The sequence below is a fragment of the Entelurus aequoreus genome, linkage group LG09, assembly GCF_033978785.1.
Source record: "Entelurus aequoreus isolate RoL-2023_Sb linkage group LG09, RoL_Eaeq_v1.1, whole genome shotgun sequence".
Taxonomy (NCBI): Eukaryota; Metazoa; Chordata; class Actinopteri; order Syngnathiformes; family Syngnathidae; genus Entelurus; species Entelurus aequoreus.
Genome location: NC_084739.1, coordinates 49,558,329 through 49,571,636, shown reverse-complemented (window position 1 = coordinate 49,571,636; position 13,308 = coordinate 49,558,329). Strand labels below are relative to the sequence as shown.

The following is a 13,308-nucleotide window of genomic DNA, read 5'->3' as shown; positions in this document are numbered from 1 at the left end:
ATAGAAAAAGGAGAGAGTGTGGAATCCAATGAGCCAGCTTGTAGCTAAGTTACGGTCAGAGCGAAAAAAGATACGTCCATCACTGCCTCTCCAGTCCTTCACTGTAACGTTCCTCATCTACGAATCTTTAGATAGACAGACAACATTCACACTCACAGTCACACATCCTTCTATCCGTGTGCTTTTAATTGTTTTGCAGCCTTCTTTACTACTTCCCAAATATATTTAGTAGTCCTATTTAACTTGCAAATCACCCGATCTCTGTCTCACCACCCCTCCCTCAGCTAGCGCGGGGAAAGGCGGCGCCGGTCGTCGGTCGGAAGGAATCTACTCCCGTACACCGCGACCACTTTCCGGAAGACAGCAGGAACTTCACTTGGTGACAGAAAATACCGTGAGTATGGCTTCCTGCGCGTCATGCACCTTACTCATGGATAGGTTGGCTCTGCTAGAGGGCCTTGTCCGCCAGTTAGAGCAGAGTAATCTCGTAACTTTAGATGTTGCGGACACATCTGTTAGCGTTAGCAGTAGCGAGCTAACTAGCCCAGTTTATAGTAGTCCTAAGCGACCTATAAGCTACGGTGTACCGGTTGAGACGCGTAATAGTTTTAGCCCTTTAGCTAGTCCTACACCCCAGTCTACCGGGCACCACACCTTAGTCATAGGGGACTCAATCACCCGAAACATAAAGCTTAGCAAACCAGCCACAATTAAGTGTATTCCCGGGGCCAGAGCACCTGACATTGAAGCTAATCTTAGGGAGCTAACTGGCAAGAGGCCTAGTAATCACGTACGACAGGCTAATCGCACCACTAGTTATGCAAATATAGTTGTACACGTTGGCTCCAAAGACACTAGGATGAGACAGTCAGAGATTACAAAGAGAAACATAGCCAGGACTTGTGATCTTGCTAGAAAGATGTCCAGGCATCGAGTAATTGTCTCTGGCCCCCTGCCTGCGAGAGGCAATGATGAGAGATATAGCAGATTAGTCTCGCTTAACAAGTGGCTGCCTAGCTTCTGTAGACAACAGGGACTAACGTTTATTGATAATTGGCCCTTTTTCTGGGGCAAACCAGGCTTGCTGATGAGAGACGGCCTTCACCTTAACCAGTAAGGCGCCATCATCCTGTCTAGGAACATAGACTACTGTTTGAGTCTCACTTGACTAACTACACTAGAGCAAGCTCGGTCACAGGCAATTACAGTCTGCTAGTCCGGGTAATATTGCTACTACGGATAATTTCAATAAAAACCCGTCAAAACAGCCCAATACCTATAATATGGGCTTTTTAAACATAAGATCATTGTCTCCCAAAACATTATTAGTTAATGAGGTCATTAGAGACAACAATTTTAACGTCATTGATCTTAGCGAAATCTGGCTCAAACCAGACGATTTTTTTGCGCTAAATGAGGCATCTCCTTCTAACTATATGAATGCACATATTGCCCGTCCCCTTAAAAGGGGTGGGTGGGTGGGGGGGGGGGGGGGGGTCGCACTAATATACAAGGAAAACTTTATCTTACCCATAACCTAAATAATAAATATAAATAGTTTGAGGTGCTTACTATGAGGTCTGTCACACCGCTGCCTCTCGACCTGGCTGTTATCTACCGCCCCCCCAGGGCCCTATTCGGACTTCATCAGTGAATTTTCAGAGTTCGTTGCTGATCTAGTGACTCTTGTCGACAATATGATCGTAATGGGGGACTTTAATATCCATATGAATACCCCATCGGACCCTCACTGCGTGGCGCTCCAGACTATAATTGATAGCTGTGGTCTTACACAAATAATAAACGAACCCACGCATCGCAACGGTAATACGGTAGATCTAGTGCTTATCAGGAGTGTCACCACCTCCAAAATTATGATACTCCCGTATACTAAAGTAATGTTCGTTCATTACCTTATAAAATTCGAAGTCATCTATGTTGCTGCTTCTTGATCTTAGCGCTGCTTTCGATATTGAGTTTTCCTTGCCCTTATGTGGACTCTGTACCGCGGATGTCGTTGTGGCTTGTGCAGCCCTTCGAGACACTTGTGATTAAGGGCTATGTAAATAAACATTGATTGATTGACTACTGTAGGCTCCATTGTAAGCAGGCGTTGGATCGTATTTATTTACTATTTACAAAGCATTTAAAAAAGAAAAATATGTGTTCTTGTCTTAAATAAGGATTGTGAAGTTAAAAAAAAGTGTGGTTCCCTTCTAAGGTTGGACCTACCATGCTCAGCTCCTAGCAGGCAGCATTCTGGCAGCATCTTTGGATGTCTGGGATCCACTTCCACTTTAATGGAGACATTATTTCCTAAAGAAACAAGACTCATGTTAAAGCAGTGTTACTAAAAAAGTGTCTTTAGGAAAATGAAGAAATAGTCATCAATATTTTTTAAATTTTTCTGCTCTCTTCGGTCACCCTATAGTTTTAAAAATTAAACATGCATTTTTTGACAAGCTAACAATATATAAGTTGGTCAGATAGTGGAAAGAATTTCCAGCGTGCAAGTTACACACCTGCACACCTAATACCATACTTCACATTGACAATAAAATACAGTGGTATGTTGACTTAAGAGTGCCACAGCTTACAAGTTTGTTTGAATACAAGCTGTATTTTGTCTAATTGTTATACTTTAAGTTACATGCAGCAACTATTCTTGAAACAATTAAATTATTTAGATTAGATTTTTAAGTAAAATTACTAGCTACATGATAATGTGTTGATTCCAAAAATAAGTGCATAGCATAGTGCCTCTATTGTACTACACGCTGCTGTATTGAACTAAATTAACTTGAATCAGACCATGTATCTATGACCGTACCAATAACTATTCGCCTCATAGTGTCACAAAAACTTGGCTTTTCCGGTTCCAGAATCCAGGTCTTTGTGTCAATCTCATCAAGGACATCCCAGAACTCCGTCAGGGCTGCTATAACCAGCAGGAACTGGCTGTGTAGTTGGTTTAAAGAAGACTACAAAATAAAAAAAAAGAATCATAAATTATTGCAAGGTACTATGAATGGAACATGATGCACACACCCATTTTTCCAACTAAACATTACCAGTCAGTCACATTTTTTATGCCCAAATCGAACACAAAACTGTACAGGTATTCACAAAAACACTGTTGACGGTCTAAAGGAGTTCACCCAAAAGGGAAACCCTTTCCTTAATTTATGGACATTGAACACAAACACTGTAAAACACTTTTAAAAAAAAAGTGCAGTGAACCGGAAAGCAAAGAAAAGGTCATGCAGCTACATCAGACACAAATTGTTTTTTTCTGTCTTTTTATGTTACCTTACCGTGTGCCAAAATGTGTCTTTTTGTCCTGATTTTTGAAATAAAATGTATGCAATGCTATGTATAAACAATACAGTAAGTATTGTATGTATTAATAGTTCAAGTAATATCAGATCATGAGAAGCCAGAATGCAATAGAAAGGCAATTGTACTATCCATTGTTACTGACTAGTTTTTAAAAACTGCAACATACGCACAAAGACAAAGACTAAAAGCGCGTAAGGATGTGAGTGAGCAATACAGATGGTATGAGTGGGAAACAAATTAGAGGGGTAAAAATGTACCAAAAAATTATGGGTCATTGTGCCAGTACAGTGCACACAATTAAGCATCGTCCAGGTGCTGAAAGGCTCAGCAATTACAGCCCAATTAAAGCCAGTGGCATGATTATGGTTAGTGCTCAGGATGAATATGCTGAGCCTAGTTCAGGTATATTAAGAAAAAAAAATCATGCATCTAAGACAAGACAATTGGTGAAACAATAGCTTCACTGGACACTAAATAAGATCATTGGTTTTTGCAATCAAATGTTGAAACAATTATATCTATGGTCAATGCCAAATTTATTACATACTTGTTTTATTTAGTTTTATTAAAATAATTAAATAAATACCTCATTTTAATCTGTCTCTGTAAAAAGAGCAACTACGAGACACAAAATGATACTCGTCCAAACTACATCTGAAAGTAGCTTTGTTAAATGCAGATTAAGTAATTCATTGGCAGGTTAATTTGTTTTGACCTGATGTGGTCTATCTTAGTGATGTAACCAAAATGAACAAACAATAGCTATACAGTTAACTGAATAACGTTGGTCATTATGGATTGGGTAAAACCTCAGAAGTATAGTAGTGCATGATATTGTGATAAAACTAATTATTTAATAGGCATGTGGTGCAGATAGAATATGTACTGAGCATTTAAAATTTCCAAGCAGAAAATGTTATTCTCTGTTATCCATTTTTTTTACTGGATTTTTAATTCATGGTATTCACCAAATTCTTTATTGTGGTATATTGGTGCCTATTGTAACAGACAAAGTTGGCAAGATGAATGGCAAAGAAAACTATTGACCTTTAGCTCTGGCAAGTGTATATACAGTGCATTTGGAAAAATATTCATATATTTTGTTACGCTACATCCTTATTCTAAAATGGAATACATCATTTTTATCCTAAAAAAAATTGACAGACAATACCCCATAATTACGATTTAAAAAGGTTTTTTATTTTGTATTTATCCTTTGAAAATGTAATAAAACTAAAAAATTCTGTGAGTACTTAAGTATTGACAGCCTTTGCTCAGTACTTTGTTGATGCACCTTTCAAAGCAATTACAACCTCAAGTCTTTTTGAATACATTGCCACAAGCTTGGCACACCTACCTCTGGGCAGTTTGGCCCATTCCTCTTTGCAGGACCTCCTCAAGCTCCATCAGTTTGGATGGAAAACGTTGGTTGTCTCTGTACATTGCTGCGTTCATCTTAGTCTAGCCAGGGAGGTGACAAAGAACCCGATGTTCACTCTGTCAGAGCTGCAGCATTCCTCTGCTTCCCATCTAATCTGATGAAGCCTGAGGGGTGCTGCAAAGAGTAATGGGCAAAGAGGAATAGGCGAAACTGCCCAAAGATAGGTGTACCAAGCCTGTTGAATCTTTATTCAAAAATATTTGAGGCTGTAATTTCTGCCGAAGGTACATCAACAAAGTATTGCGCAAAGGCTGTGAATACCCATGTAGGTACATGTGTTTTGTTTTTAAATTAAAGTATTCCAATTTGAAATGAGGCTGTAACATAACAAAATGTGGAAAAAGTGAAGCACTGTGAATACTTACTTACCCAATCCACTGTAAGGTTCTGGAAAAGGTTATATTGAATAGACTGGAGAAATGTATCATGGTATTTGACAAATCAGTTTGGCTTCAAATACAAACTTGGCACAGAAACAGGAGGTTCATTTTTGCTTTGAAGGAGATTTGTACAACAGTCATAATACCACATTTGTATGTGTTTTATAGACTCTTTAAAAGCTTTTGGCCATGTAATTCATGAAAAGTTATTCTAAAAATTGCACAATAGAAGAGTTAAACAATACTTATTGAGAATTATAGTGTTTTGCTGTGCTCACCAGTCTGTCTGTCCTTGACAATGGGACAACTTTGCATCATCTCCTTTTTATGTTACCAATCTGTCTGTGATAGGGTGGTATTCTGTCATATTGTGTTTTTAATGTTTATATGGATATCTTATCTAAAATTTTAAATGACTGTGGGACAGGCTGTCTAGTTGGAAATACTACCATAAACCACTTTAGGTTGAGTTTTTTCTTGCCCTGATGTGGGATCTGAGCCGAGGATGTCGTCGTGGCTTGTGCAGCCCTTTGAGACACTCGTGATTTAGGGCTATATAATAAACATTGATTGATTGATTGATTAACAGTAAGTATGCTGAAAATGTAATCATTTTCAATCCATACAGGGCTAGTCTGCAGCAGTCGTTAATGGTGTGCTCTCAGTATGGATTAGACTTTGACATTACATACAATGCAAAAAAAGAGTAATATCATAGTTGCGGGGAGTGCAGAGATATTTCTCTGACTTCTTTCTATCAAACAACATTCTCATATCTGTGATGCAATCAAATGCCTGGGACACTACATATCTGCTCACCTAACAGAGGATAGAGACGTTTAAAGACAGCGTCTTGTGCAATATGCACAAGACAATAAGGCTTGCTCGTAAGTGTTCCATGCGCTCAGTATCTGTTAAAACAGCACTTTTTAGAGCATTTTGTACCCCTATGTATACTGCCCACTTGTGGCGAAAATACAAAAACACAGTATGCACAAGTGCCATATGAGGAGATAGGCTCCAGCACCCCCCGCGACTCTGAAAGGGACAAGCGGTAGAAAATGGATGGATGGATGGATCCTGTTTAACTGCACCGCTGGACTTGTGCCAATCAAATGTTTGTCAATGCTGCTGTAACAAAACTGCAGATTTGTGGTGTATTACTGTAGCTGTATTATAAATTATTTATGGAATTGTTTTTATTAAGTTTTTATACACCACATACACAATATTGGCCCTTGTTTTCATATTTTGCCCAAAAAAAGAGTTATGATCAAGAGTAATCATTAAATAAAGACAAGATACTCTGCGCAGTTGAGTAAATAAACACCCACGGCAACTATTTGAAAAATATAATATACTTTTTTACTCCCTCACTTTTTTGTAAATTTGTGTTTGTATAATACAAAAACACATTCGATTAAATCACCTACTTTCAAACAACTAAATGGGCATGAAAGCAACAGAGATTATGCATGTGTACTCCTAAATAGACTGGCCTTTCCTTACCTAAACAGTGTTCAATAATAATGGCGATAATAGTAATTATTATTTTTGTGTAATAGTAGTAGTAGTAGTAGTAGTAGTAGAAGATTGGAATGTATTCTTTGTTAATTTCTGCACAGTTGCACATCTTGGCCCTGCAACAGAGCAAGCAATAATTAGTCTTTCAAATGAACATGTCAGGACTGCCGACAGACAGGCCCTTCCCCCTGCCCTACACACACACACGCGCACACGCACATGCACGCACACACACACACACACGCACACACACACACACACACACCCATCACTCATGAGAAAAAAAATGCACTTTCCATAGATGCAAACACACACACACTTCAAGTCGTAGTGTGGGAGAGATCCATCACCAGCCCAGCAGGCAGACAGGCTCCATACGGTAGCGCTGTTCTAAGCTGGTCCTCACTGTACGCTTGCCATGTAACAACGCACACACACACACACACACACACACACACACACACACACACACACACACACACACACACACACACACACACACACACACACACACACACACACACACACACACACACACACACACACACACACACACACACACACACACACACACACACACACAGAGCCTCTTTCTTATTCACCTGATCTTTGGTAAAACACACATACCCTCTTTATACCTGCTACAATTTATTTGACAGTCTGAACACAAAACTGCTGATATTGGACAGAAGTTTTTTTTATGACAAAGCAGCCATTGCTGAAAGACACACTGAAAGACAGTGACAGAGATGCCAAAAGCCACAGTGAAAGAGGCAAACAACGCCAAGACTAAGAGTTACAAAGAATATGCTGCTGATTTGACATAAAAGCAAGTTCAAACCACATACAGTTTCATCCCAATGAACCAGTCTTTGAATTTCATTGGAAAAAAATAAGTCGTAAGTCTTGCACAAATGTTTGACATTAAACTGTCATAATGTGTGCAGTTACCAGAAGGCAGTGTACCTTTAAGACCTCATTTCAGACAGCCTCAAATGTTTTATTACACATTTTCCGTCAAGCCAAAAGGTAACAAATTGTTTGGTCATCACAAGAAAAAAAAAAAACGTGTGTGGAATCTCGTAAGTTACTTAAAGGCCTACTGAAACCCACTACTACCGACCACGCAGTCTGATAGTTTATATATCAATGATGAAATCTTAACATTATAACACATGCCAATACGGCCGGGTTAACTTATAAAGTGACATTTTAAATTTGCCGCTAAACTTCCGGTTCGAAACGCCTCTGAGGATGACGTATGCGCGTGACGTAGACCGGGGAACACGGGTATGCCTTCCACATTGAAGCCAATACGAAAAAGCTCTGTTTTCATTTCATAATTCCACAGTATTCTGGACATCTGTGTTCGTGAATCTGTTGCAATCATGTTCATTGCATTATGGAGAAGGAAGCTGAGCAAGCAAAGAAGAAAGTTGTCGGTGCGAAATGGACGTATTTTTCGAACGTAGTCAGCAACAACAGTACACAGCCGGCGCTTCTTTGTTTACATTCCCGAAAGATGCAGTCAAGATGGAAGAACTCGGATAACAGAGACTCTAACCAGGAGGACTTTTGACTTCGATACACAGACGCCTGTAGAGAACTGGGACAACACAGACTCTTACCAGGATTACTTTGATTTGGATGGCAAAGACGCAGACGTGCTACTGTGAGTATGCAGCTTTGGCTTCTAAACATTTGATCGCTTGACCGTATGTGCGCAACTTTTTTTTGCGTATGTACGTAACTTTTTTAAAATATATAAGCTTTATGAACCTTGGGTTAGGTGAACGGTCTTTTGGGCTGAGTGATTGTGTGTGTTGATCAGGTGTTTGAATTGTATTGGCGTGTTCTATGGAGCTAGGAGCTAGCATAGGAGCTAGGAGCTAGCATAACACGTACCGTACCGTACGTGCGCGTCACGTATGTAACTTTTTAAAAATATATAAGCTTTATGAACCTTGGGTTAGGTGAACGGTCTTTTGGGCTGAGTGATTGTGTGTGTTGATCAGGTGTTTGAATTGTATTGGCGTGTTCTATGGAGCTAGGAGCTAGCATAGGAGCTAGGAGCTAGCATAACACGTACCGTACCGTACGTGCGCGTCACGTACGTAACTTTTTAAAAATATATAAGCTTTATGAACCTTGGGTTAGGTGAACGGTCTTTTGGGCTGAGTGATTGTGTGTGTTGATCAGGTGTTTGAATTGTATTGGCGTGTTCTATGGAGGTAGGAGCTAGCATAACAAACACGCAGGTGTTTTTATGCAGGATTAATTTGTGGCATATTAAATATAAGCCTGGTTGTGTTGTGGCTAATAGAGTATATATATGTCTTGTGTTTATTTACTGTTGTAGTCATTCCCAGCTGAATATCAGGTACCGTGAGTATGCAGCCTTGGCTGCTAAACATTTGATAACTTGACCGTATGTGCGCGTCACGTACGTAACTTTTTAAAAATATATAAGCTTTATGAACCTTGGGTTAGGTGAACGGTCTTTTGGGCTGAGTGATTGTGTGTGTTGATCAGGTGTTTGAATTGTATTGGCGTGTTCTATGGAGCTAGGAGCTAGCAGAGGAGCTAGGAGCTAGCATAACAAACACGCAGGTGTTTTTATGCAGGATTAATTTGTGGCATGTTAAATATAAGCCTGGTTGTGTTGTGGCTAATAGAGTATATATATGTCTTGTGTTTATTTACTGTTGTAGTCATTCCCAGCTGAATATCAGGTCACCCCCGGCTCTCACAGCATCTTCCCTATCTGAATAGCTTCAACTCCCCACTAGTCCTTCACTTGCACTTTACTCATCCACAAATCTTTCATCCTCGCTCAAATTAATGGGGAAATTGTCGCTTTCTCGGTCCGAATCTCTCTCACTTCATGCGGCCATCATTGTAAACAATAGGGAACTTTGCGTATATGTTCAACTGACTACGTCACGCTACTTCCGGTAGGGGCAAGCCTTTTTTTTTATCAGATACCAAAAGTTGCAATCTTTATCGTCGTTGTTCTATACTAAATCCTTTCAGCAAAAATATGGCAATATCGCGAAAGGATCAAGTATGACACATAGAATAGATCTGCTATCCCCGTTTAAATAAAAAAAAATCATTTCAGTAGGCCTTTAACTCTGGCACAGTAAGTTACTTAACTCTGGCACAGTACTGCTACAGTTACAAATTCTACCAACAATATGCCACCAAGTTTTTGGTGGCAAAGGAAGGATCAGTTCATAAATAAGACAACTGTGTGACAATTATCAACATCCATCCATCCATCCATCCATCCCTTTTCTACCGCTCGTCCCTTCTGGGGTCGCTGGAGCCTATCTCAGCTACATTCGGGTGGTAGGCGGGGTACATCCTGAACAAGTCACCACCTCATCGCAGGGCCAACACAGATAAACAGACAACATTCACATTCACATTCACACACTACTAGGGCCAATTTAGTGTTGCCAATCAGCCTATCCCCAGGTGCATGTCTTTGGAGGCGGGAGGAAGCCGGAGTACCCGGAGGGAACCTACGCAGTCACAGGGAGAACATGCAAACTCCACACAGAAAGATCCCGAGCGGAGGATCGAACCCAGGATCTTCGTATTGTGAGGCAGACGCACTAAACCCTCTACAACCAGACAATTCTGGATGTGGATAGATCGGGCCGTTTTTGTGTACGTTGGACCTCCTTGCTAGCATGGGAATACTTCGCCGGCTACATCCAGCGGCCTTTGACGCAGCGGAGTCAAGTACCAGCGGGGACCGTCAACGGAGGACACGTAAGCGGTGTGATCGGAAGCAGAAGCGGGGATGCCGAGTGGGGCTAACAACAAAGCTAAAGGCTAATCCCCACAGAACGCCGCTTCCTTCCATCCTGCTTTCAAACGTTCGCTCCCTGGAGAACAAACTGGACTACTTGAAGCTGTATTTAAATGCAAGATGCAAGATGAGAGACTGCTGCGCCATATTTGTAACAGAAACGTGGTTGAAACCAACCGTTCCAGACGAGGCAGTTAGCATCGAGGGGTTAACTATGTTTCGGGCGGACAGGAGCAAATCTCTCACTGGTAAATCCCGAGGCGGTGGTGTTTGTATATACGTCAATAATAACTGGTGCAATAATTGGAAGATAGTATCACATGTGTTGAACAATTTCCCTTGTGGATCATTAAAGTTTGTCTAAGTCTAAGTCACTGCTCTCCTGATGTTGAACTATTAACTATAAAATGCAGGCCATTTTATTTACCCAGGGAATTCAGTGCTATGATCTTCACAGCAGTGTACATTCCCCCCAGTGCTATCACCAAAGAAGCTTTGAATGCTTTGTACTGCTCCATCAATGAACTGCAAACTACACATCCAGAGGGAGTTTTCACCGTGGCAGGGGATTTTAACCAAGCTAACATGACAACAGTTTTCCCTCATTTCCATCAATATGTGGAAGCAGATTGGACTTGGTGTATAGTAATATTAAACAGGCGTATAAAGCTGCACCACGCCCCCACCTCGGCTCCTCAGACCATTTATCTGTGATGCTAATTCCTGCATACAAGCCCCTGCTGATCAGGAAGCAAGCTACAGTGAAGCAGGTGAGGACCTGGCCAGAGGGATCAATGTCAGCATTACAAGACTGCTTCGAAACCACAGACTGGGACATGTTCAAAGCAGCCGCCACCGAAAATCACCACACATGTGTGGAGGAGTATGCAGAGTCTGTGTCCGCTTACATTCAGAAGTGCATGGAGGATGTCAGTGTGATCAAGAACATCCCCACACGGGCCAACGAGAAACCCTGGATGAACATTGAGGTACGTGCAATGCTGAAGGCTCGGAACAAGGCTTTCAAGTCTGGCGACATGGTGGCATTAAAATCAGTCAGAGCTAACCTGTACCGGGCCATTAAGGTTGTAAAGCGTGCTCACAGTCAGAAAGTGCAGGCTTTCTTCGAGAACCCTACAAACACTAGACAAAGGTGGCAGGGCATACACGTCATCACGGACTATAAAGCTGCCCCCTGTCCCTGTGACAACAGTATCAGCTTCCTAGATGACCTAAACAACTACTTTGAAAGGTTTGAGGCACTTAACACCACTCCGGCGAGAAAATCCATCCCTCGCCCTGATGAGCAGCCGCTCAACCTGGATATAGCGGATGTCCGGAAAACCCTGAGGAGAGTGAACCCCCGGAAAGCACCAGGACCCGATGACATTCCGGGCAAGGTGCTTAAGGGATGTGCAGACCAGCTGGCTGGGGTTCTCACAGACATCTTCAACATCTCGCTGACCCAGGCTGTGGTACCATCATGTTTTAAGACGGCCACAATAATTCCAGTGCCAAAAAAAACCACAATCTCCTCCCTCAATGATTACCGCCCCGTTGCACTCACCCCCATCATAATGAAGTGCTTCAAGAGGCTGGTAAAGGAATATATTGTCTCCAGACTCCCCCCCACATTCGACCCATACCAGTTTGCTTATCGCCCTCACCGCTCCACCTGAGCTTAGAACATCTGGAAGGAAAGGACACACACGTGCGGATGTTGTTCCTGGACTTCAGCTCAGCATTCAACACCATCATCCCGCAGCACCTGGTGAGCAAACTGGCCCCCCTTGGATTCAGTACCCCTCTTTGCAACTGGCTGCTTGACTTCCTCACAGACAGACCCCAATCTGTGAGAGTGGGCAACAACACCTCCAGTGCCATCTCCCTGAGCACCGGCTCCTCCCAGGGCTGTGTCCTGAGTCCGCTGCTGTTCACATTGATGACCCATGACTGCTGCGCCAGGTCCACTACCAACCACATTGTGAAGTATGCGGACGACACGACAGTAATGGGCCTCATCCGTGACAACAATGACATGGACTACAGGGAGGAGGTGAAACATCTGGTTGACTGGTGCAGAACCAACAACCTGGTCCTGAATGTCAAAAAGACCAAGGAGATCATTGTTGACTTCAGGAAGCACCAGTCCAGCCACGCTCCACTCTACATCAACGGCACAGCGGTGGAGATAGTAAGCAGCACCAAGTTCCTGGGGATGCAGATAACTGACAATATAACCTGGTCCCTACACACCGGAGCTCTTGTGAAAAGAGCTCAGCAGCGCATGCACTTTTTGCGTCGGATGAAAAGAGCACAGCTCCCTATACAGCACTATAGAGAGCCTGCTGACCAACAGCATCTCTGTCTGGAGTGGAGCCTGCAATGCCTCAGACTGGAAGTCTCTCCAGAGAGTGGTGAGGACGGCGGAAAAGATCATCAGGACTCCTCTTCCTCCTATCCAGGAGATCGCAAAAAGCCGCTGCCTGACCAGGGCTCAGAAAATCTGCAAAGACTCCTCCCACCCCCACCAAGGACTGTTTTCACTGCTGGACTCTAGAAAGAGGTTCCGCAGCCTCTGAAGCAGAACCTCCAGGTTCTATAACAGCTTCTTCCCTCAGGCCGTAAGACTCTTGAACGCATCATAATTAAATTATCCCCTCAACTCCCCCCAAAATGGATTAACTCGCTGGAATAAAAAAGACAATATAACATACATCCATAAACGTGGACGAATGTGAGAAAGTGCAATATATTTATCTGTACAATAATCTATTTATTTGTTTATTTAATATTTATACAGT

At 42.1% G+C, this 13,308-nt stretch overlaps 1 protein-coding gene across 1 annotated transcript in view; it reads right to left on the bottom strand.

Annotated features, from left to right (window-relative positions):
- fancl (FA complementation group L) overlaps positions 1 to 13,308 on the bottom strand; it is a 123,645-nt gene that overhangs the window by 23,043 nt on the left and 87,294 nt on the right. Inside the window, exons 8-9 of the mRNA XM_062058887.1 lie at positions 2,831 to 2,981; positions 2,233 to 2,316 (exon numbers count right to left, since the gene is read on the bottom strand). Coding sequence (XP_061914871.1) covers positions 2,233 to 2,316; positions 2,831 to 2,981 — 235 coding nt within the window. The remainder of the gene's footprint in view (positions 1 to 2,232; positions 2,317 to 2,830; positions 2,982 to 13,308) is intronic.